Genomic DNA, 27,331 nt, shown 5'->3' with positions numbered 1-27,331 from the left:
CAAATTCTTTTAATTAACAATTTAACATAATCCAAAAATAATTGAATTACAAAAATTTGCACAATCAAACTAATATTATTATTTGTCAATCAAATTAATTTATTAATTCACTCATGTGTTTCCTAAAATAAAAATTGTTAACTTTGAGTTGTTAGCAATTTCAAAAGTAAATAATTATCAATGTTTTATAATTCATAAAATTCATTTTGGGAGGATGGAGAACAATAAATCACAACTCAATGGATTTTAATCTTTGAATCTCAATCCATTTATTTTCTATTTTAATTGTTTTTTTATAAATCAAAATTTGTTCATTCAAACTCTTAAACACTATAATTAGATTGTCAATTGCTTAAATATATTCTTTTATGTTCAATATTTAAACCTTATCTATTATTACTATTACTATAAGAGATTTGTCTTTAAACACATTTTAAATACAACAAGAAAACTTATTTGCATAAACATGAGTCAAAAACTCAAGTACGAATTAGTGATATATATTTTTTTTTCATTTATATACTTTAAGTTTATTTTTACTTGATATGAGATCTCTTGACATGAACATGTACCGTGGTGGAAGGCAAAGCAAATTTGAATTAGTCCCTTCCCCCAATAAACAGAAAGCAAATATTTGAGGGTGATTGGGATGAGTGGGGACGTTTTGTTGAAGACGAAAAACAAAACCTCTTTAGTGACCCACCAACACCACATGCCATTGCCATATGCCCATATGAAGGGAATAGATAAGGGTCAACGTCCTACCTAGCCACGACCACAAAAACCTTCGTTTGTGGTCTACATGCATCCTAATCTATTACCTTCCTACGTGGCACCTTCACATTTGGCATTATAATTTTCCCCAATTTTATGTGCTGTTGTCTTCGATGCATTTAGTTGCTTCCACGTCATCACACACTCTCACAACAAGTGACAACTACGATAAATAAGGTTCACACATGTCAGCATTGGGGATGCTGACGTGTTGTACCGTGTTTAAGTTCAACCTTGTTCTGTTTCTTTTAGATACACGTGTTACTCTCAGGTACTTACGGCAAATTCCTACCATTATTTTTCTTCTTTTCTCACTTTTCAACATATATAAACCAAGTTGCACTTCATCAAACAGATCGCATCCACTAACATTAAGTAACTTCTATCATCTATCTCTATGTTCCTTAGGCAACCTTATATCAAAGTCACCTACCTACCTGGCAATCCAACTTCTACATCTTGCTTTTTCCTTCTCACTAATTCCACTTTACTTAACTGCGACCAACATAAATAAATAGGACTTGAGTTGAGTAGCTTAATTATACTTTATAAAATGTCTCCCATTCAAGTATTGTGTCGGTATGGTAAAAACAAACCACAAACTATTATTTGCAAATTCATTTATTAAGTAACAATATGCCCCGAGTCAAACTCAATTCAAATATTTTAAGTAAGATTTCGTGTTCTTGGAATCCTATATATGAAAAAAAAAGTGATTGAGAGTAAAAAAAAAAAATTATTTATAGTTGTTGGAAAATATGGGAGTGACAACCTAAAATACTAAACAAAATATTAAAAAAATTGTACAGGTAGGGTCATTCGATCATACTCTTGGGCACATCGTTTGGCACAGCATGTGGCCGAATGGACTACGCTCAGATTGTCTCTATGAAAGCGTATCGGCCACCTACATCAGATCAGCCCAGTCGGTAGGCCAAAAAGAATCACACCAAATAGGCTAAACTCGCCATTCCAAGTTGCCGACACCCGATCGGCATCCCCGATCGATGGCCGAAAGGCCTCAAGCGGAGTAATTCATGGAACCAGTAATAATCCACAAGCAGTGATTAAAGGTTAATCATGCGTATAAGCCAATTAAGGACGTATTACTTAATTAGGTAACCCTAGTACAGGGCTCATGGAGGGCAGGGCCCATTAATTTCACTATAAATAGTTCACATCTCGAGGTAATGTCACGGTTCATTAATTACTATCGATATTTGTGTTTGTCATAACTTGAGCGTCGAAGTACCTTTTGCAGGTACCCTCCCCTTCATCAGGATATTTGCTTGGAGCTCTCATTCGGCCTTCAAAGTACGAGAAGATTACTAGTGTATCTTTCAGACATGGACAAAAATTGTTCAAGACATATAATGACATTGGCTTTAATCAAATACACATGTAATCCACAAAATCCATTCTTATAAACATATCTATCACTTTTTATTTGATTCTTTTAAAGTGTAAGATATACTATTTTACTAGTTTCAAATAATTTAAGATTTTATTCTTTTAAAATATTTACTTATATACAACAATAACAACCAATAAAATTTTTAAATATTAATGATCGATAAAATCAATAAATATTTAGCAAAATTAAGATGATGATACAAATTCATTCATGGAGTAACCTTCAACCATGTCATTTAGACACAAAAATGATTAGGTAAATGTACATTGGAATAATATGTACATAATTCTTAATTAAAATGGTTTTGTCATCATTATAATTCTTAAATAATATATATTAATATTAGTTGGTCGTGAACAGAGCTTTAAAATTATATTCTCCCATTGAATGTTCCTAAGATGGATGTTATTGGTTATCATGTCACATCTCGGTTGCTTATTGGCATGTTAGCCGGGCGAAGCTTCAAGAGATAAATTCATTAGTAGTGTGTCATAAGTCACAACCCGCACTAGACTTCTGTCTCAATATACCAATTTGTCTTCCCCCATTCTTGAACGTAACTTTGCCTTTGAGGATGCAGCTACATTTTCAGTAACTATTCTTGTCCCACCACATTTCTTGATGTTTACATAGGTGCCTCACACTGTATGCTCCACAACATCTAACGGTTACAAAATATTTCCGTACGTAGGTTCTGCTTTAATCCCTTTTTGTCATTGAAATTTACTACACATTATATCAACATTTTCGACCACTTGGTCATACTTAATTAATCTTTGCTACATTTCAGTGATTTGACCTTGTTTCGGTAGAATTTGGATCCTCTCTTGCAATATTCTCTCTTCAGCCTCTCTCTAACAACATTAATAACCATTAGATATATCTAATGGTTCAGATTTAATCTTATAATTAATGTAACTTCTTAAATAATTTTTATAAGATTAAATTTGAGCCATTAGATATATTCAATGGTTATTAATGTTGTTGGAGAGAGGCTGCAAAGAGAATATTGCAGGAGAGGATCCAAATTCGTTCTGGTATGAAATTTCTTTTGTGATTATTTCACTTTAGAGTATTTAATGAATGTAAAAATTATTTGATTTTAGGTTTAGGAATTCCTATATATATATATTAAGATAATATTATAGACGTGAACTTTTTATTTATTTTCATGATTTTCTATATAATGTTATTGTTCTTACCGAAAATTTGCCGTAGAGATCCTCCGAGTAAGATTGGTGAGCCTCCTTCGCTGATACGTTTGATGTTCCAAGATGGGGGTGGTACCTGCAAAAGAGACTCCGATGCTAAAGTTAGGGTTTGTATGAGTGTATGTCTCGTATAAGTAATGCATGTACCTTAGTATGAATTAGGGTTGCGTTGGGCCTTGGGCTTGAGATCAGTTGTGATCTAATTAGATGGCGGATCTCATCTGGACCGAGATCTCCTCAGATCAGTTATGATCTGGTTAAGTGACGAGCTCCGAGGTCATCATGCGCTGCGGTGCCAAACTGGGAGTTCGGTCTTGCAGTACGGATAGTACAGTTATATTATTAATATGTTAATAAATCTTAGTATTTATGATTGTTATCATATTTATTTTATATATTATTGAACTTTATCAAATGATTTAAAAATAAATTACATCTTGTTATAAGATATATTTAACAAATCAGTTGATCATTAATTAAGAGTCGAGTCAGTTTATTAAATTAGTGGAAGATTTGTGCAATACACACCTAAAAATCACATATATCACCCTATGTAATTAATACATATATACCTCTAAACTTGCCTAACACATAAACTTACCTGTTTACAAGAAATTATGATGATTCTTCATATCAATTGGCCAACTGCCAACTTCCCAACTCCACCAAACACCACCATCTACTTGTTCTCGGCCATGAAAAATAAAGAGAAAAAATATATTATATAATGTTATCCGAAAAGGCATACTCTATTTCAAGCAACAACAAAAAAATCCTTATGAATAATCATATTTGGACACGCTTTATTTACAAACAGTCTGTTAGGCTACTAAATAGCTACGTAATGTGAAACTATGAAAACTACCATTAAAGTAGTTATAAGAAAAATAAAATAACATATTCAGATTTTTCATTGATCTTTGATACAATGTAAACTGATCATTTTAAATAATTTTTTTTAATAATTTATAACTCTACATATGTCATCATCTAGAATTTTAAAAAATTAAACTTAAAATAATATTAATAAATAAATATAAAAATATTTTAAGATCATCTTATAAAATTTTTAAGTCACTTAATTTAATTTTATTTTTTGTGTGTTTATTCTCTATGCTCATCCTACACACTGATCTCCAAACACTTATCAATTCTCCGAGTCTCTTTCTTTCTATCAAATTATAATACCCGTTACACTTATATATTTTTTTTATCTCTTTTTTTCTTAGGTGTATAGTTTATTGGATGTCAAAAGATATTTTTGTTTCCGTATCAATTCGGTCATGACTTAAAAATGATCTAGCCTCACCACTGTTTTAGCAAATATAATAAGAAGAAGACAATCTCAATCGAATATAAAAAACACATGCAATCAAGAAACAATTATATAAAAGTAGCGAAGTGAAACCAGTCGCGTTAGGCACACACAAAGTTAACTTGTGGGGCATCATTTAAAAAAACAAAAAAATGGAAGTCAACAAAAAGTAGTCAACCAATTTGCATATTAAAAAAAAGAAACCTGTAGCTATAGGCTATGATTCAAATCCTTTTCTAAACCCAATCCGTATAATAAAATTCTACTAGCTGATTTACTAGATAAAAATAAAAGTTGCATACGTAGCAAAGCCACATCCCATGCAGGATTTTGTGCCCTTTAATTCTGATATGCTCTTTTTTACTTGATATGATCTGATCTGAATCTTTATCTACCACAGAGATTCTGGGATGCACATATTTTCCTTTGATTCAAAACAACAAAAACAAACTCAAAGTCAGTTCGCTATCGCATAATATAAAGGCCTAAAAGAGGAGCACATGGTTTCACGATCTTCGTTTCTGGATGAAATCGATCGAACACATCCCCACCCCACCTTACCACTTTAAACAAATTCTTAAGAGGTACGTTTTCAGCTATCTTATTTTCATTTCCGAAATTTCGGCTCTTACACATTAATTAAATTGAACTTTAGGCAACAGATTCAAATGTTGATTAACAAGTATCTCAAGACTTTTACAAAATAACATATTTCTTTTTAATTTTCCGTTTCTTTTACATAAAACATGTAGTTCAATGTTAAAGATATGTGCATGTAGCTAGCAAGTGTTAATGAAGATTATTGAAACTCGGTGACGTAGGAGCTACGTGATGCTGAGATTGACCATAGCATGTTTTTCATAAATTCAATACTCCAATTCATAGAGTACTAGAGAGGACACACTCTGACACATGCCTACTCGCATTGTCTTCCAAACAAACAACAAGCCAGGTCCTCCTTCATGTTAATCGTGAGTAATTCTTGTGCATGGTACAAAATCCAATTATTTTGTACTATTTTTTAATGATACCTTAAACTTTTGATTACTTGTTATTATTAAAAGTGTGTTAAGGCAAGTAGCAAGTATTGTTCCATTCCCATATTAGTTTACAAAAAAACAAAGGAAACGAAAGAGTAGTAGCAACCATAGTTTTAAAAATCGGACCGGTTAAGGTACTGGGTCAGTGAGTTAAAGGTTGAACCGGTGGGTCACTAGTTGAACCGCATGACTCGGTTTTTATTTATTTTTATTAAAAAAATATTCATATTAAATATATTTTATACTTATAAATTTTAATAAATTTATATCTTATTTTAAATTTCAATTTTTCTATCTTATTTAAAATTATTTTTATTTTTATTTTGTAAAAAATATATAAAAAATTACATATTAAACTGTATATTAATACAAATTAAAAATATAAATAATATGTACATATATAATATGCTTGCAATTGATATCACAAAATAATATATGTAATATTTACATATATATTATATTATTAAATATATAATATAAAATTAATAATATACTATAAAAGTTATTTAAGTTGTATATTATATAAACAAATACATTAGAACAAGTAGTTATTGTTATATTTAATAAGAATCTTTGTTCTTCTATTAAAAGATTCAATTTTCATTATTATTTTTGTGGTTTATGGTCTCTTAAAAAATAAAAAAATAAAAAAAATAAAAAAAAAAGTGGTTGAACCGGTTTGACCCACCGGTTCACCGGTTGAACCGGAAAATTGACCGGTTCAATCCGGTTTGAAACGGGTCGACTGCATAACCGATCCAACTTAAGGTTCGGACCGGCTGGATCACCGGTTCCCGGTCCAACCGGTCCGACCGGCCGGTTCGGTCCGGTTTTTTAAACACTGGTAGCAACTAGCAAGTTGCAAGCACCTTCCCCGAAACGGGGACCCACCTTAATGCATAGCCACCCACAAGATGGATAATGTCCCAACTTTTAGACACCACTAACTTTCCGCCACGTGTCACACACAGATTCTCCCTCCCAGCCACCAAAAACACCATTCACATTCACACTACTACTAAGTCAGTGCCAACACAAACACAACAACACTTGCAATTGCATACTCAGTTACTTCTGTTCTTCTCAGTTTCGCATACTCACAAACTAAACTAACTAAACTCCCCTAATGTTGGAAGGAGGAGAACCCGCTGCCACGTGGGCGCCGCGCACGTGCGACACGTGCCGCGCAGCCGCCTCCACCGTCTTCTGCCGCGCCCACTCCTTCTTCCTCTGCGCCGCATGCGACGCGCGCCTCCACGCCTCGCCGTCGTGGCACGAGCGCGTGTGGGTGTGCGAGGCGTGCGAGCGAGCTCCGGCGGCGTTCCTCTGCAAGGCCGACGCCGCCTCCCTGTGCTCCTCCTGCGACGCCGACATCCACTCCGCCAACCCCCTCGCCGGCCGCCACCACCGCGTCCCCATTCTCCCCATCTCCTCCTCCTCCTCCGCCGCCGCCGCCCCCCACCACCACGACGACGACGACGATGCTGACGCCGACGCCGACGACGACGACGAAACAGCTTCCTGGCTCTTGCTGAACCCTCTGAAGAGCGCCACTGTCCCTAACAACAACGACAGTAACAATAATAATGGGTTCTTGTACGGTGGTGAAGTTGATGAGTATTTGGACCTTGTTGATAATTGTAACTCTTGTGGTGACAATAGTAACCACTTCACTGCTGCTACTACCACCACCGATGATTATGCTCAGCATCAACATTTTGATGGTGTTTCTCATCACAAGAGTTATGCTGGGGATAGTGTCGTTCCGGTTCAGCAGCATCATCATTTTCAGCTTAGTTTGGAGTTTGACAACAACAACAACAACAAAGCTTCCTTCGGCTTCAATGCTTCTGTTAGTCAAAGTGTAAGCCTTGCAAATTCAATCTTACAGTTTTCCACTTTCAGTTTGTGTGTTTTTTTTTTTCTTTTCAAAAACTCTTTTAAACTCTATTCAAACAAACTTTTTCAATTTTGTTTCATTTTTCTATTATCATTTGAATTTGTGAGACACCAAATGTGAACACTTGATCTAGAAGAGATTCAAATAGTTGTTTTTCTTCCACTAGACCCAACTCTCATTGATGGTTTTGCTTTGTTCATTCATGTGAACCTCTAATTCGTCTAAATCAAACTCTTGGGCTCGGGAAAGTGGTGTTTTTTATTTGATTTGAATTTGACTTGGGTTGGGGTATATATTTATATGCATATATAGGCATGTTTCTTCTTTTGAGGTGGTAGTTTTCGTACTTTTGGACTTCCCATGACTTGTTTTTGCCGAAGTTGGAATCACAAGTGTTTTCCTTTCCTGGCGTGTTCAGTGTCAACTTTATTTTCTGCTTCATGTTCTGTTTACCTTGTCTCAGGCCTGGTATATATACACAATATGTGTGTTGGGTTGTGTTTCATTAATTAGACATGTTGCGTGCTCGTGTTTCATGTTTGGTTTAATTAGTACAGAAATAAATGGTGTCTGGGATTTTTTTCTGCTACTTTTTTGCTATCTTTACCCTTTTCTTTTCACTTTTTTTTTTTCTTTAGAGGAAGGAATCTGTGGGCAAATTAAGTATCTTGCTTTCAATATACATGTGAAAATTCCTGCCTTTTCTTTTCAAATTGTTAGGTAAGATATGATCAATTTTCTAAGTCGAATATGCCTTTCTTTCATTAAAAATTATTTTGTAGTATATTCCCTTGTGTCCTTTACCAAGGAGCTAGCAAGTTTTTTCACTGTCCCTCTAGATTCTTATCCTTTTGTCATCTCGAGTAGTGATAACATATATGTAGGAATATTTATCTGTAAGTGAGAAATTAATCAATTTTATACCCTCCATGATTGGATTCCCACAAATTGAATTCTGTAGATGTTATTTCTTTGTCAAGAAATTCCCTCTACCTGTTTTATTCAAGTGATAAAAAATGTCAATTATTGGTCTCATCAACATGATATATAGGGCTACTAGGATATCTTGAACTTGCGATCTCATGAACAATTATTATCTCTTGCTTTTTAGTAACTAATATTTGCTTCCTTTTTCATTTTATCAGGTTTCAGTTTCATCAATGGATGTTGGTGTTGTACCTGAATCAACAATGATGGATGTCTCAATTGGCCATTCAAGACCACCCAAAGGCACAATTGACCTATTTTCTGGACCTTCAATTCAGATGCCTTCCCACCTTACTCCAATGGACAGGGAAGCCAGAGTCCTAAGGTATAGGGAGAAAAAGAAGACAAGAAAATTTGAGAAGACTATAAGGTATGCCTCAAGGAAGGCTTATGCAGAGACTAGACCCCGTATAAAAGGTCGATTCGCCAAGAGAACTGATGTAGAAGCTGAAGTGGATCAGATGTTCTCCACAACACTAATTACAGAAGTTGGATATGGCATTGTTCCCTCTTTCTGAATATGCTGTGTTGAACAAATGGCCAGAAGGCAGAGAAGAAGATAGAGGATCATGATCAATAGAAATGGCTACAACCACTTATGTACTAAGTTATTCTGCTGATATTGTATTTTTTATGTAATCTAATTACTCGCAGTTGCACTAATCGGATGCTTTATTATTTTGTTTATTATCTTTTGAGTGAAACTTCTATTTGTAAATACAGTCCTTGTATTAAATTATGAAATTATAGTCAACATATCTTTGAAAAAATTTCATTTTTTCAATTTCTATCATGATAACCAACCAATGACTTCTGTTAGTGTTATTGGGTCGTCTCATTTAGGTACAATCACTTCAATTCAATTAAGTATTGAACTGACATAGGGACCAAAACTAATTGTCTTATTAAAAATCATGCAGATGCATTGAACTTGACTGTGGCACGAGTTTTTGTTGATATACTCATGATCCTAATCTGACTACAATTAAAAAGAGGATAGAAAGTTGAAGAGTTTAATCATAATACATATAATTCTTTAATCATTTCTTTGCCCTTGGAAGAAGGTCAAAGGCCAAAGCATGTTAATTATATCTATGTTTCTTTTCCTTTTCTCTTTATGTTTCCACTGTTCATCATTCCTCCGCATATAAGGCACCTATATCATCGACAGATCATAAGGGCTTTTGGCTAAGTTGGCAAAAAGTGAGGGACTTGTTGGACAAAAAAATGCATTTATAATCATTGTTAGAAAATTAACGATTAAGAATAGGGATGGCAAATATACCCGTACCCGCAGGTAATATCTGAACCCGTCTCGACTTTGACGGGGAATACCCGGTTTGACCGGGTACGGGTACGGGTATAGGTAAAACCCGATACTTTAAATCGGGTACGGGTACGGGTACGAGTATGTACTTACCCGCCCCGTACCCGTCCTCGTACCCGTCCCTGTTTACATTTTTAATTTAATATCAACTTTCAATTTAATTATATTAAGGAATTTTAATATTTTTTTATGTGTGATTATTTATTATAAAATGAGATAGAGAAATAACTTAATTATAATTATAATATAATAAAAAAAAATTTAAAAATATCATATTTTTTATAAAAAATAAAAAATAAAAAAATTGACGGGTACGGGTATACTCGATACCCGACGAGGACGGGGATGGAGATGAAAATCACATATCCGACGGGTACGGGGACGGGGATGAGTTTAACTCGCGGGAACAGGGACGGGTATCATGAAACCCGTACCCGACCCGCCCCGTTGCCATCCCTAATTAAGAATGTAACAACTTCAGAGTTTGTCGTATATGTACCCATATTTTATGATATTCAATTGTTTATTTTCTAATTGACTACTGTAAGCACACTTTATCCTACAGATGGCAAAAATACCCGCACTTGTGGGGTATCTGTGGATAAAATCTGTTATGGATAATAAATTGATAGGCTAATTGGGTACCTGCGGATAATGGAAACAGATAATTTTTTACCCGTTTATAAATGGGGCGGGGGCGGGGGCGGGGGCGGGTATGATGATATTCATACCTGCGGGTACCCGTTTAATAATGTTTCTTAAATATCCTAATTATCTTTGTACCACATATAACCCTAAAACTACACTCTCTCATCTTATTTTCTTACAAAGGTGAGGTTGATGAATAAGTTACTAATATTTGTTAAGCATGTTACAGAATTATTATGTTGGATGTAATTTTATTAATTTTCTAACTTTGATTGGACTTATAAGATTTATGTATTTTAAGTTGTTTACTTTCGTTTGAAATTATGAGATTGAATTATTGTAGTTTTGTGACGAGACTTTCACTTACTTGTGAGATAGATATATTTTAAGTTATTGATTATCTTGCATTTTTATTATTATTTCAACAAAATTAACGTTAAAAATAAATTTAAAATTAATATTAAATTTTTATTTTTAATATTTCAATTACATTAAATATAAACTTAAAATTATTTGTAATATAATTTTTTTAATTTCTTAAAAAATTTATAAATTTTCATGGATATCCATAAATATCTGTGGGTATTCAAAAAATTCATGGATACCCGCTTAATAAATACCCGCGCGGATATAGAGTGGGTATGAGACCAATTTTCATCTAGACGGGACATATTTACTATTAACCGCCAAGTCCCGTTCCCATCTCTATTTTATCCTCTAACACGCACTTGGTTATTTTAGACAAGTCAAATATGCTTTTATAACATATTCTAAAAGAAGAAAAGAGAGGTTAAATGATGATTGTCTTCTGACAATACATGCCAAAGTACTTTTGGAAAAGCTATGCACAATAGTTGATGGATTAATCAATTACCATATACAAAATGCATGAACTTACTTTTAAAACTTCAGCTTTAACCTGGCTCTTGATTATTTTATTCTACAGATAAAATTTGGACCGGCAAAAGGAGAAGATATTGAAGAATAAATCAATAGTTGAAGAAATATCATGCTAATGCTTCAATTTCCATCTCAGATGAAATATTCGGATATGTAATATAAGATTTTCTTTCAATAAGATGTGATGGAGAGGAATCAATATGACCCTCAGCGCAGTAAAAAGGTAATGTTTTGTCCTCTTCCCAAGTAGTATATTTCGTACAGTAAATTGAAATTGCTATAACAAAGTTCCCATGCACTTTTTGCATGAGGTTGCTATATTCCAATGTGGTGATCAGAAATTTTGAATCAAACCGTTGACGCATGTGGTCCATGAATATTTGCATAATCAATATCTGCTATGTTATTTGCTACACATTACGAGCGTGATAGCAGTCACCATTCTTTTCAACATTCCATGACTCCAAAGCAATGATATATATTAGAGCAAAGGGGTTACAGATTCGAATATTATTTCTCTACTATGCCAGAAGAAGTTAGTGATGAGTATTTTCATTTACTAAGTTGTATGGTTACTATTTTAATGTAAAGTATACTCATCTTCCAATGAATTACGACAAATCAGCACCAGCTAAAATCACTAATACATCTACTAGCATCGGCAATTTGTGGAAAGCATGCACAAGGTCGTGTAAACAAGTATTTAATTATAGTATCATCGATTTACACTTCATACTTTTTTTTAATAGGATCATCTTAAGTAGTAATCCTACTAGGATACTAGTTAGGATCATCCTATTAAAAAACCAAGAGAAATAAACTTGTGTCATACATCAATAAAGTTGTCTTCATAAGTTTCTTAGTTCAAATACTTTTACTACTCAGTCGCATAGTGGTCCTCAAAAGTGGCTGCACTTTTTCTATTTTATGAAGGGCTTGAGATACAATTCAAGTAGTACTCGTGGAGGTTATTGTTACATATGTACAAGGATTGATACCCTTTGTTATGGTCTGCATGTCTCTCAAACTTCACGCAGACAGGTACTTGCACCCGCGAAATTGATTCTAAAGTCGAAAACAACACCGAGTAATATCTAACGTATAACCAGATTTTTTTGCGTTTTCATTGTAGGCTTGTATTTCATTCTATATAAAATTATTATATCATTTATGTTACTCAAAATAAACTAACTACATATATATAATATATAGCTTTAAAAGGAAAAGGGTTCTTTATCTAGATGAAAGAGTTGCTTCAACCTTGTAAAGCAAACATGTGTGTGGCCCCAAAGCACAGTGAATCGTGGCCAAATATGTTGCTTTTGCTTTAAGATCACACAATCTAAGAAACTAATTCCGGCTGCATGCAAATATATGTCCACAAACTCTTGTATAGAATATAGTTTCTATTCTAGCAATAAAGTAGCATAAAATCAGTGACAAAAGTGTCCCAATAATTGATGAAATATGGTACGTGTCCACCATATATGTATATGGAGGAAAATGATGCACAATGAAAAACGAGTCGACAAAGGAGGTTGTTTTACTTTTAAAAGCAACACATACAAATGTAAGTGTAATTCACTAATTCCCATGATCATATTTCAAAGTAAGCCCTTAAGTCATTCATTATTTCTTATTTATTCACAATAGATAATTTATCTATTCCGGGTTTGATCCTTACGCCTTTGACATTACCCTCACATCCAACTTAATTACACAAATTGATAACTATGCGCCAAGAAGTATAAAAGTATGCTCGAATGCGTTTTTTTCTTCTTTTTTTTCAGTTGAATATATTATTTTTCCCATGGCATGAAAAAAAACTATATAATTTAGAATAAATAATATTCTTTGACAATATAAAACATTTTTATTCTATTATTCAATCATATACCATTATAATAAGTTTGTTAAATTATATAATAATTATATTAAAAGTCATACTAAAGAAAATTTTATATTGGTTAATAGTATCAAAGGTGTAAGGAATGAATTGATATAATGGACTAGTTCGACGATTGATAGGACAAACAAGATTCCAAAAATAATGGCTCGAAACACTACAACAAAATTTATTTTTACCGACAATTATTTAACGGTAATAAATTAATTGTTTTTATTTTATTATTTAATAAAAGTATTAATGACTAATATATAATGGTCACTAAAAATGTATTTATATCACATCAAAATTTACTATTAGCAACAATTATATTAAGAAAAACTTTAGTCCCACATTGACTAGAAATAAGATAATTAATGAGTATATAAATAGATGATAACTCTCACCTTACAAGTGTGTTTTGTAGGGTTAAGTTAAACCTATAACTTACTATCCTAAGTTGGTATGAGATTACTCACCATTATCAAACTCAATAGTTTCCTAAACTTGATATGAGACCTACTATTGATAAGATAATTAAAAATATAAAAAAATATAATATATATATATATATATAAGTAGAAGACAATCTTTATCTTATAAGTTCCACATCAACTAGAAATAAGGTAATTAAAAAAATAAGAAAAGAAAATCTTCATCTTACAAGTCTCACATCAACTAGAGATAAAATAATTAAAGAGTATTTGTACTCATCTTACAAGTCCCACATCGACTAGAAAGTAAAAAATATTACAAAAAGTTATACACTTTTTTCGACCATTATAAGGTTTTTACCAGCATTTAAAATAATTGCCGCTAAATGTTTTAGCGACACTGCATACAATGACTAATGTGAAAATGCCGTTAAAAGACTTTGTAGCAATTTTTATTGCGACTAAAAGTCGTATTAAATGCCACTAAAAATCTATTTTGTTGTAGTGAAAATGAATTAGGTTAATAATAATTTAGAGTTAATCACTTATATACTGTCAGTGTAAATTTTTTTTATATTGACAACCAATTATATCTTTTAATTATATCATGTCACTCTTAAAAGTAAATGTGTTTATAGTGACATGACATAATTAAAAGATATAATTGGTTGCCAGTGTAAAAAAACTTTACACTGACAGTGTATAGGTGATTAACTCAATAATTTATAGGTTCAAAATTTATCAAACCTATTTTTGGTATTTTTTTTATTTTTCTAAAAAAACTTAAATAAAAATAATAAAATAAAATAAATTTGGTTAATTTGTTTGGCCTAACAAATTAAGTCGTCAAGTCACAGAATAAGTAAACCACAAAATATCATGACAGATTGAACTCATCCCTTTATAAATAGTAGTTTATATGGGCTATGTCGGCCCAATCCATTTGACACCCCTAAATAATATAAAGACTTTTAATTGACAATGTTTATCGCTAAAATTTATAGAATGCCATTTTTTATTTTACAATTTTACTAATACTTTTTTAATCCAATATTAGTATTAATTATATAATCCGTACTTGATAGAGGAAGTTAACACTTCGGTTAATGAAATTAAATTGTTGTACATGTAATTTTTCAACAGAGAAAACAATTTATGCACCAATAGTGTAGAAAACTACATAAAAATCATACATATTATGCTTTGTGTAATTGATTTATAGTGTATTGTCACTAAACGAGGAGGCCCAGTTCTCCAAAGAAGCCTACGAAATCGAAACGCTTGGGCCCACAGCCCGTTAAAACCAAACAGCTGGGTTTTTGATGAGTCCATCTGAATAGGGCCAAAACTGGGTTATAAATGGCCCAACTAAACCACAGTCCTTCTAGGAAGTAGAAAAAACCCTTTGCCGCCATTGCCGCAACTCATTCATTCGTGGCACCGCCGGCGAAGTTCGAGCCTCATCTCTTTCCTCTGCAGGTAAGTTCATTCTCTGAAACAATTAATAAATGGGTCAGTGCCAAGTTTTTATTTTTTCGTGATTTTGGCTGTTGGGTATGGCAGATATTGAAGAAAAAAAGAATGGGGAAGAAGAGAAAGCACAGTGAGAGAGGTGAAGGTGTGGCGCAGCCCAAAAAGGAAGAAGTTGCTCCAGAGAGACCTGCTAGGACCCTTCTGGGGTGGAAGGATAAGAATCAAGTCAATAATGAAGTTGAGGATAATGTTGATTCACCTTTCTTTAGGAACAAAGAGAAGGTGTTGGTCACTTGCTCTAGGCGCATCAATTACAGGTACAACCAAATACATACTTAATATCTTGTAGTTACAGATTTTGTGTTTGTTTTGTTAGATAAAAAAGAAATATAAGAAAAATGCCGTCTTGATATGTAAATTTTTAGAACAGAGAAATTTTATTTGTCTTGTGGGTTAGTTTTTGTATATGATATTCATGGAGTGGAATTTTTTTTTCTTCGTCAAATTATAGGTACCGGCATTTGATGTTGAACTTGGTGTCACTTTTGCCTCATTGCAAGAAGGATAACAAGGTTGAATCAAAGGAAACTAAAGGCGCCACCCTCAACGAGCTCGTTGAGCTCAAAAATTGTTCCTCTTGTTTATTTTTTGAGGTATTTCGCGTATATATGTCGCAAGGTTTTTCAGTGTCGTCCTTTACTTTAAATTGGGTTTGATGTGTGATGCTGTTGTTCGCTAGATTTGTATATGCACTATGTTTATGCTATTGTTGGACTAGAAATTTTAAAGCATGCTTATAGTTTAAGGAATTATTTTTTTGGTCACAAATGTTTGTGATGTTATTTCTGTGTGATATGATATTGTTGGCTACTTTCAGTTTCATCTCGGTATGATAACTAACTTCCTTTTACTGATAGGATTAAATGTGATTGTTTTTTTTATTTTATTTTAAAGATTTGTGTTCTATCTACTTTAAAGCATAATATGTCCGTCCTGCCCTGTTCCCATTTTTGTTTTTCCATATAGTAATATTTATCACTAATACCTGGTCATGACTTTGAGTTCAGTCTGGTCAACTTGTTATATTCTGATCAGTCTTCTCCTTGCCTTTTCTATATATGAATTTCAGTGCCGGAAGTCAAAAGATCTTTATCTCTGGATGGCAAAATGCCCCAATGGCCCATCTGTAAAATTTTTAGTTAGTGCTGGTAATATTCTCATCTGTTTATTGTCTTAAAGTTAATGCAATACTAATCTGCTTGCTTTGATGATGTAGAGTTTTGATCTCTGCAATGTATACTCTAGACGTTACTCATTCTCACTGTTAGATTATGATTTTTTTGTGTTTCTCTCTCTCAACTATTTCTGTTATACATACTTTTACTGATTTCTCCTTTCCCTCCAATACTTTCCAGTTCACACAATGGAGGAATTGAAGCTCACGGGCAATCATTTAAGTGGTTCTCGTCCTATTTTGACATTTTCAGAAAATTTTGAAAAAGATGCACATTGGAAACTGTTAAAGGAGATGTTGTTACAGGTATGTGGTTGGTTTATTTACTTGCAAGTAGTATTTCTTTTTTTCCATCTAGTTTCATATGATAAAAATAATTTAGTAAATCTCTAAACCTCATGTTGATTACACTCTGTTCATTTTCATATAAAGTATAGGTTACTTTGATAATTTCATCTTAGTTTGTTGCTATATGGTGTTGTACGCTATGAATTGCTAGCCTAATTAAAAATTGTTTCATGCGCTCTTTCCCGATGTATTTGGGATGTTATACTGTGGTTATCATATACCTGCCAAAGACTACTTTTTAATTTGTTGTTACTGATCAGAGAAAATTCTATTAATCTTTATTGTTATGTCCATCTATTTACGTAGTTTAAATTGAGTAGGATGAGGTGATCTGTTCCGTGCATATGTTCCAGTGCACATTTATATGTATTTCTGATACTCTTGTCCGAGTTATGTACTTGATTATTGCTGATATACTATTTCTTTCTTTTATTCAGATATTTGAAACACCAAAGGACCACAGAAAGGCTAAGCCTTTCCATGATCACGTTTTTGTTTTCTCAATAGTTGATGACCACATTTGGTTCCGGAATTACCAGGTTTGTGTTTGTATTTGCACAAGATGTAAAGAATGTCCTCTACCTATTGCATTAATTTTGAGTTGAAAAATTTAAACTTTTCCTTATTATGTGAAATCAATCAGAGTTTCTATTCTCTACTTTCAATTTTATGGAATCAATCAGAGTTTCTATTCTCTAGACTTCAGTATGAAAAACACAACTTTGAAGACAGAGGATAATGGTCCATTATGATAAGAGTTTAAATTTGAACTACTACCAATGTAAAACATTTTATTTTTAAATGAGTTATGATGTTCCACTTTGGTATTATTTACTCAGCTTACAGGGTAAGCTTTCAACTGATTTTCTGTTTCGAGTAACTGGTTCTATATGGATTACTGATAGTGCAAAACTCCCTGAGGTAGCAATAGATAAAAAATGAATCCTTATAGTAATATGGAAAGCATGTAATGTTTAATGAGTCATGTTACTGATCCACTTTATTCGTTTAATTATGGTCTCTCTTACCAAATCAGTGATTATTGAATCAAGTTTTGATTTTGGTTTGGTTGTTGTGCGAGCCTGCAATAGATGTTTTACTCATTTGTTGTAGGACACTAAACCAGCATATTGGGTCATTTGTATTATACTTGTGAAATAGTCATTAGTGGACAATTGTTATTCTTAGAGTTGTTCAAAAGACTCCTATCTGTAACTTGTCAATCCTCGGCTCTTATGCACAGATGTTAAACTGAGGTTGGGTAGGTTAGAGTTGGGAATGTATCCAACCACGTGGGGGAAACAGAGGTTAAATAAACACTGGATGTTTACTCTAAAATGCATACTTGATATAAGTATGCATGTCTTATGTTCCAGGTTGCTGCTGCCTACCTGCAAATGCATTTGATCACTTAATATTAAGCTAATGAATTTAAGTTTAGTTATTTCATATTATAGTGAGGGTTTCTTTATAAATTCAATGAGATATCGATGTGATTTCTGCAAGTACATAAATGTTAACCCATTGGTAACATGTGAACCTGACTTTTCCGTGCCATAGTATTGTCTCATAATCTGCTTGCTGCTGATGCCTAGCAATGTCACATACATCTTTTATCCCTTGCAGATCTCTGTTCATCATAATGAGACAGACAAATTGCCTAGAGGAGGCCTTGATAAAATGACATTGATTGAGGTCTGAAAATTTGTTATTTGTTATATATTTATATTTATATTTTGATATGTCAATTTCTAATATCCATTTAACCTGTTGAAACTACTTGTTTAGGTCGGTCCACGGTTCTGCTTGAACCCAATTAAAATATTTGGTGGCAGTTTTGGAGGCCCTACTTTATATGAGAATCCGTTCTACGTGTCACCAAATCAGGTACTGACTAATGTATTTTTCATCTATACTTATAATTTCCCATGCTTTATAGTGATAATAACTATATTGTCATCGGTTGCTGGTTCTTGTAGATTCGAGCTTTGGAGAAAAAGAAGAAAGTTGGAAAGTTTGCAAAGAAGGTCAAAGCCAAGACAAGGAGGAAAATGCATGAGATGTCTAATCCTCTGGAGCCTGATGAGTTTGCAGATATGTGGAAAGATTGATTTTAAATACAATTGCAGCTACCACAAAAAAGTAAGAAAAATTTATATTTCACCTTATATCATCCATTTCATTGTGAAATGGTATATTTAAGTTGGCAGCTGATGATTTGTAGCAGATTTTGATGTGAATTGATTTTTATATGTTCAGTTGGAGATATAGGCTTTATTTTTGTTTATGAAAAAGGGAGACCTTTGTGATTCTATGATGTTATTTTTTTGTAGTTCTAGTGGGTGCTGGTTATTCTCTTAAAATACATTGATTTGGTGGAAATTAAATTTTGTCTTAGAAGGTTTAAGTTTTGGGCCTGAGATTGGATTTGTTATGGTCCACATCCTGTAGTACCACTATTGGAATTTTGAAGAATGCACCAAACTAAACCATTAACAAGTTTCCTTCATTTTTGTTTTATTTCAACACTATATGACAAGCAGTCGATGGAAGAAATTTTTTTTTTCTTGCCAATTTTTTATGCTACGCGATGTTTTATATTCAATTTTTTTAAGTCCCCAACAATGTCCAAATGTTTAAAAATGTTGAATTAAAGCTATGGTCTATTTTAAGAATTTGCAATATATTTTGAGACGCTTATAATAATTTAGCTAATCAAAATTTGAAACTTGTCGATATGCTATTTCGTGTGAAATATAATAATACGTACACAGTTCTTTCTTTTTTTTTTTGGTTAAAATTGACTTGCTCGAAATAAAATGAATTTTCTTCATTTTATGATAGAAAAGTAATTTAGAAGCATGTAAGAAATAATAAGTCGAAGAAAATTCCACCGACAAATTCTATTGTCCTAACAATTAACAAATGAGTGTATAGTACACAATGCTCTGTCCCTTATGACAATACACATGGGTGTATGTCACGTCACAATCTCAAAAATCATATTCCAAGTCGGTGTAATTAAATTGGCACAGCTACTTCTAAGTATAGAAGCAGTATTTAGTCAGTTTAGGGTATGAACTGTATTCTTTTTCTCCCCCAAAAAAGAATTTTTGGTCCACACGTTTTATTTTGGTTGTCTTTGGAGTATGTATTGTTTAATATATCTAGTGGTGCAAACAATCTAGCAACACAAATTCAATCAATAGTAATATTATAATAACTAATATTTTTGAAAATCTTGAGTTGTAATTGAAAGGTTGACATGGCCTATCTATGGCATATAATCGGTTTTAGGCAAACAATTTTAGATTTACCCAACTTTAATTAGCTCAATTACCATTAACCAAAAGCTAAAAATCAGCTCAATTTGCATTTTTCATTTGTCAATGGACTTTTTATTGCATCTGTTCTAAAATGTTTACTATTAAAAACACATAACAAAATTGAATTTGAATTTATTTTTTTTGTTCCTTTTCATTTAAGTGAATAAAAAATTTGGAATTTAGGAATATGTTCATCTGTTAATCACGAATATTTCTGTGAGTTTTTATGACACCACCAAGAGTCTTATCTGTAACATTACTTTACCATGTCCCGCTGGTTATCCTGCCAACAACAAAATCCAAAACCTTTCACTCTGATTCATGGCTTTGCTTGCCAAATGGAAGCACTTCAAACAACTTACAATAATGTATAAATTGGGGTAAAGAATAGAAATATACCAAAAAAGAAATTGAAAACATTTGCCGAGATTGCATAAGCTTCATAATGCATAACATAGCACTTCAAACAGTTCAAAGCTTCAGTGATACAAAGGTAAACACTACCAAATACAATGGATCATGTATGACAAAACCTAAATTTTCTTTCCCTAAAAGTTTCATGTGGACCCAAAAACCATTCCATTAAGCTATAGGATTTTTATTTTACAAAGTTTTAGATTCATGGAAATTAGTGCTTCAACAATTCAATATGCTTTAGGATCCAATCCTGAAATGTTATACAATTACATAATGGATTCCGAGTCTGCCATGGGCACATTATTTGTGAATCTCAACTTTAACCACAACATATTTGTCCTTTAGCTAGATCAATAGATATGATACACCTCAATCATGAGTAATAATTCTCTGATTTGATCCCAAATTTTTTATAAGAACCACTTTTCTAGAAGAGTAGTCTTTGGTTAGCACTTAAAGTCACGGTCATAAAATAAATGGTGGCCTCATGTAACTCCAAAAGGAACAGAACATATTCCAATTTTAACTCTCAAACCAAAAATCCAATCACCATTTCTTTGCCCCCTTGTTCCAATTGGTTTTATTTGGTTCTAACACAAGGACTGATACATCTTATCATCACGCTATCGTCACATATATTTAAATATTTTTATGTGGACTTAGAATAATAGAATATGTGAGTGCTGTGTGGTCCTCCAACAAATTTCTTTACCTGATCTGTTCATAAGTCTGAAGGACAAGGACCCCTCCATCAACCACTCCCACTCAGTTATTTTAAACCAATTTACCCCACAAAATTTTTTGCTTTCTCCTCACCTTAATCCACCTTGTGAGTGATCATTAACTCCATCTTCATTCTATTTTCCACATAACCCCATTAATAAAACACCAAATCTACATAATCCATTATGTGTTAGTCCACAGTTTTGTCATGTTAGAGCACAATCTATCACATAATTAAAGTTGTTACCTAGCTGCCTCGATTAAAAAACACACTAAGCCCATTATGTGTTTGTCCATTGTTTTGTAATGCCAGGGCATAATAATTGAAGTTCTAACTTGCTGACATATTTTGCATTAAATCAGGTTCCACTTTTTTTCCTGATTAAAACAGTATGTTTGACTCTGAATATGAACAGAGAAATGTTAATTGTTTCTAACTAAGAGAGAGAGAAAATAATGATACAATAAATGATGTGTCAAAGAGAAATACACGAAAGAAAAAAATTGTATAAATTATTATATGAATAACATAATTTATATATAAAAGGTCTTTTTATCTTTTTCTTTAAGTATGAGGTATTGTAAATTCATTATGACAATTGTTGTGTATAATCTATAATCATTGTTTGTAAAAATCTAACAGGTGACGATACCGAAAAGATAAGTCTCTTACTTAATAAATTAGAAGATATTCATGAAGAAAAAAAATAAAATTGGTGCGCTGCCATTGTTTTAGCTATAAAGATGTTCATGTTTCCACTTGACATTGAATTGTGTAAAAGGTGTTTTTGATCTAAAAGGATGGACTAGTGTGTTGTGTTCAATCATTATTCGGATGAATAGATGCACCGCCGTTTTAGCTAAAGATCTTCATGTTCCCTCTTGAACAGTGTAGCTGATTCTGTAAATTTGTTACTTGAAAAACAAAAATAATTAAACAGTACATAACATATATCCGCATTAACTTGTTTTTAATTTTTTTACAATTATTTCTGAAATAATTTAATATTGCACTTTCTCGTAAATTTAATGTTTTGTTAAATGGTGAAACGATTTTTTAGGTTATTTGGTAGGAGAAAAAATAATTGGGAAGAAATATATTTTTCTTTGATTTCGCACCAATGTTTTGATAAAAGATAAGTAAAATTTAATTAAAAATTGATTTTGTCCAAAATCGAATTCAAACATTGTCTCAATAATTTGACTTTGAATTTAGTATATTAACCACTTGTGTTAAATTTTTAGTTAAATTTGTTTCTCTTGTTTAATTGTGTAAGGATTTGGAAAAATGTTAAAAATGACATAAATACTTTAAATAAGCACTTTTAAGAAGATAAAAAAAGAAAAAAAAATAAGTTTATATATTATGTTTTATAGTTATCTACTAATCATGTTAGAATTCTTGATTTTCGTTTATTAATAAAATATATTACTTTTCTCTTTAAACAATTTTATAAAGCTGTTTTTATAAATACATTTTAATACATTAATGATTCTAATTAATAATCATTCTCTATAAAAACAACTATGCCACTCAGGGTGTGTTTGAGAAAGATGTGAAAATTAGATTATTTTAATAATTAATTATGTGTATAATAGATTATTGTTATAATTGAAATGAATTTTTGTTTGAATAAATATGTTGAAAAATAATTTAAAAATACTTAATTTCATTTGAATTTAATAAATAAAAAAATCAGTTTTTATGTAATAAATCAAAGTAGATAAGCTTGAAAAATAATTATAAGTTTCAAACTTTCATATTCATAAAAATAACTTACTTTTCAAGAAGAAAAAAAACTGTTAACAAATTCTAGCTGTTGTTCTAAACAATAAACTTATTTTACAAACAATTTTTAGTTCCAACAAAAACAGCTGAATCTAGGGAAAAAAATATTTCCCAAAATACACGTAAAACTAAATTTTTCGTTATATTAAACCTTAAAAATTGATTTTTTTTTTGTCATCTTTCTACTGAGTAAGGCCATTAATACTAAAAAAAGATTATTATATCGAATGCATTAAAAAAAATTGTATAAATTACAAATTCAAAAGGCATACATCTCATTAAAAGAGGAAAAAAAAAACGCTTCTTAAGAATGAAAGAAAATGGTATGTACCTTAAATTGCACGGACACGTTTAGTGGGGCCTTAAAAGAGAATCGAATGGTGAAGTAATTTCTAATTTCTTCTTCCTCCTTTTCGTGTTGGTTGCTTCTTCCATAAAACATGAATCATCCATGTTGATGTTGCCACTGCTACACCAACTGTTTCCTCATTTTCTTTAAACTAATTTTTCATTAGGTATTAAGCAAGTAAATATTAACCAGCATTTCGTTAATTTTAATAAAACCATCTTCAGATTTTCTAAGTAAAATATCACGTCTCAATATTCTGAAAAAGAAATTATACTTAAAAAAATCTCACCATAGATAATTAAGTTCTTTAAGTAAAGACTAGTCATTAATAAAATAATCAAGTTATTTAACAGAAGATTAATTATTAACAAAATATCAATTTTTTTTATAAAGAATCTCTAAAAAAAATTACTTCTTATTTTTATCCAAATAGAATCTAATTCATTTATTTATTTTCTACTCATCTAAACAAGTGGAAAGGAATTCTTTCAATTGTTTTCTTTTTAATTTCAGAATCCAAACAAATATGTTTTTCATTTTATTTGTTTTCTTAATTCTATTTTTTTTTCTCTCTCCCAATTTTCAAACAAAACATAATTGGTATCAGATTAGATAGAAAAGTATTTAGAGATGGACATACCATCTATTGACACAAAACTGACCAAAAGCTTGTTGAGACAACCTTCCGGTTCCGGAGGCCCTCCTTTGGACAAGATACAGGAGTTACAAATCCTAGAAACTTTGCATAAGAAACGTTCCACGAAATGATGCTCCAAACACAACAAATAATCGACAATTAATGAGATTTGAAGCTTCAGACAACCTCAAAAAATATATATATATATCATTCACAAATAATACATGGGCATTTAGGTAATTACCTCCTCCCACTTCATGATTTATTTTAGGATCCATCACTTGTACTTTTGTACTATAAATTGGTTAAATTCTATCTCATCCATATCATCCCATCCCAATAACAAACACTGAAACCCATCTTCAAAAAAACCAAATAGAAGTGAAAAAATGAACTCAACCATGGGTGGACCAAGAGCAAATGATTTCAGAAACTTGAGTTCTCCAATTCCCTACCTCTTTGGTGGCTTAGCCTTCATTCTTGCAGTGATTGCAGTTGCATTGCTCATCCTAGCTTGTTCTTATCGTAGAAAATACTATTCTTCCGACTCAGCTAGTGATGAAGAGAAAGCACCCAAGATGGTGAATAATAATGTTTCAGAGCCAAAGATTGTTGTGATCATGGCTGGTGAGAGCAACCCCACTTTTTTGGCCAAGCCAGTTCCATCCACAGCCCACACTGGATCAGAGTCTGAGTCTGAGTCATAAACACCGTCTTCTTCAAACTTTTTAACTATAGTGGAGTCTCCTTTCTTCATTACTTTTTTTTTTACAAAACTTAAATATGAGACATTGTTTAATGGAACTAAATTCAGTGCTATTCAGACCAACTATTTCACAGTGTTTTCCTTGTTTTTCTGGTTTAATTTTGATCCATTAGTTATATAAATGAATACAATTTTGTAGCTCATTAAACTCTTGTTGAATCTGCGAGATATGATGTAATTGATTGAAGAGAATGAAATGGATATGGTATAGTGTTCAAATTTTTTTTGTTTTTTTTTTTGCATAGCATCAATCTTTTCTTCTATTCCCTTTTCTTGAAGCAAGGCTATGGATATTGTTGGATCATGGAAACTGCAGGAGTTGTTAAATCCTCACCCGGAACATTAAATATACTTTAGAAAGAAGAGAGGGCAAAAAAATATTATTATTAATTTGGATTTAACTAATTTATTATGGAGGTGTGGTTGTATATATTTATCACAAAAATTGGTTTTGAGTTCGAAGTTAAACTAGTTCATGACACAATTAATCACGCAAACCCTTCCTTTAAAATCAGTCTCCAATCGAAGAAAATGGCATGAAAGAAAACGCAAGTTTCTACCCTTTTTCTCTTGTAATTTGATTTGACAAACTTGCTTCATATATATGATTTATGTCAAACTTGCTTCATATATAAGAGACTAGTATTCTATATAAGAGAGAAGTAGTCTAATTAAGGCACAATCTCATCAAGCAATTAATTGGACGGAACGAATCAATGAAAGCATAAATAAAGAACACCACCACACACGAAAGAAAATTTTCAATCATTTGAATTGACATGAAAAGAAAAATAACGAGAGGCGTCATATCATAATTCTTTCTCTGATATCACGAAAAGAAAGAGAGAGAAGTGGGTTTTCAGAACTTGTTTATCAAGATTACGAAAATATTCTTTTTAATGATATAAAATGAAGAAACATTGATGTTTTCACAATTTTTATATACATATTTTTCAATTTTTAATTACATCAAATAAGTAAAAGTAATGTTAACGTTTTTTTTTTTACTTTCAATCAAATAAATAAATAAAATGTTCTATTTTTTTTCATTTTGAAAAATTTTACAACACCTTATAAATTTAAGGAGTTTTGTTCTGATAATGTTATTTTTAAATCAATGGCATGTTTTTGTCCGGTTGTTGAATTTAATTTGGTTCAAAATTTAATTATAAATGCCAAATTATAAAATAAAAAATTTCTATCAATTTGTTCTTCTTCATTAAACATGAATATTAATATCTTGAGAGTTTGTGTGACATCTTCTACTTCACATGAAACAATACATAATATAAATGCCTTCTTAATTTAAAATTGGATTTATGCATAACAGTTAACGGGGTAAAATTAAGATTGACAGAGAATATCACATAAAAACTCCTCTTATCAATATGGAAATAAGACATCAAAATATAAAACATTATCAGTAGTATAACATCATGTCCTAGAAATAAATAACAATAAAAAGGAACAATTATAATATATGTGTTGATATCACATATCATATTAGAGCACTTCCTAAAATAAGAACCAAGTCTCATTACCGACATCATCAATGTCCGGATAAGCCTCACCTGCAACAACATACAAAAGGATAACATAGAAACAAAAGGGAGTAAGAAATATTGCACTCTAACTCATGACGTGAAACAAGGTCGGATAGTCAAACACACATAACATAATAGATACATCCTTATAATGCATTCATATACAATTAAATATTCACAATAAGGTATCAATAAATCATTCACTATATTTCATTCGTCTCAATCACTCCATAAACAATGCATTCACACATGATCAGATGCAATGAACATAGACTATGATTTATATGTATGTGATGGCAATCACAATATATTGTTGGGGTTATTTTTATGGTATTTGTCTGAGAGGATATTTTATGAGGTTGTTTTTATAAGGTTATTACACAAACATACTCCACAATGATGAGATATTGTCCGCTTTGAGCCTTAGCCCTCACGGTTTTGCTTTTGGTCATCACCCAAAAGGCCTCTCAATCATTGAAGTATGTTTGTATTATATAAGTTGTTATTTGTTGTATTATTTTATCAATGTGGGACTTGTTTGAATCCCAACATATATATATATATAATGTATATATGTATCAATTTGTCGATTTGTCAATTTGAGTGCATATGATACATGTCACACAAGACAATGTTATATTATGTTTTCAATGTACATACTCAAACAATTTATTATTACAACGATTTGCCAATTAGATACCATTTGCATCATTCAATCATTCACAACAATACAATCCACATTCAATTCATGATCATCAAGGAGTATAAGGAACAACCACATCATTCATCACAAGCTACCACAAGGAGTAAGGTAACAGGCAACTCGACAGTGACCAACCTATGTCTAATGTGACTCAATTCATGCTTGGCAAAATAGCCATAGGGAGCTC

At 31.9% G+C, this 27,331-nt stretch overlaps 2 protein-coding genes and 2 long non-coding RNA genes across 4 annotated transcripts; 3 read left to right on the top strand and 1 right to left on the bottom strand.

Annotated features, from left to right (window-relative positions):
• Window positions 1-705: 705 nt before the first annotated feature.
• LOC145956976 (uncharacterized) lies at window positions 706-3,845 on the top strand. Its single transcript, XR_014433418.1, has 2 exons — window positions 706-2,871; window positions 3,407-3,845. It is a non-coding gene; the product is annotated as an uncharacterized LOC145956976 (long non-coding RNA).
• A 2,928-nt stretch (window positions 3,846-6,773) lies between these two features.
• COL2 (CONSTANS-like 2) lies at window positions 6,774-9,331 on the top strand. The gene is made up of 2 exons (XM_020355284.3): window positions 6,774-7,618; window positions 8,800-9,331. The coding sequence occupies exons 1-2, from the start codon at window positions 6,881-6,883 to the stop codon at window positions 9,157-9,159; spliced, it is 1,098 nt and encodes a 365-aa protein (XP_020210873.1). The 5' UTR covers window positions 6,774-6,880; the 3' UTR covers window positions 9,160-9,331.
• A 5,849-nt stretch (window positions 9,332-15,180) lies between these two features.
• Window positions 15,181-19,204, top strand: LOC109796011 (ribosome biogenesis protein BRX1 homolog 2). Its single transcript, XM_020355611.3, has 9 exons — window positions 15,181-15,314; window positions 15,399-15,625; window positions 15,820-15,961; window positions 16,438-16,516; window positions 16,724-16,848; window positions 17,328-17,429; window positions 18,517-18,585; window positions 18,679-18,777; window positions 18,870-19,204. Exons 2-9 carry the CDS (start codon window positions 15,417-15,419, stop codon window positions 18,999-19,001), a joined length of 957 nt encoding a protein of 318 aa, XP_020211200.1. The 5' UTR covers window positions 15,181-15,314; window positions 15,399-15,416; the 3' UTR covers window positions 19,002-19,204.
• LOC114916183 (uncharacterized) lies at window positions 16,432-25,978 on the bottom strand. The gene is made up of 2 exons (XR_014433417.1): window positions 24,135-25,978; window positions 16,432-23,645 (listed from the first exon to the last, which is right to left on the bottom strand). It is a non-coding gene; the product is annotated as an uncharacterized LOC114916183 (long non-coding RNA).
• Window positions 25,979-27,331: the final 1,353 nt, after the last annotated feature.

Source organism: Cajanus cajan, chromosome 4, assembly GCF_000230855.2.
Source record: "Cajanus cajan strain Asha chromosome 4, NIPB_CcT2T_4, whole genome shotgun sequence".
NCBI lineage: Eukaryota > Viridiplantae > Streptophyta > Magnoliopsida > Fabales > Fabaceae > Cajanus > Cajanus cajan.
This window is presented reverse-complemented; position numbering and strand designations above follow the sequence as displayed.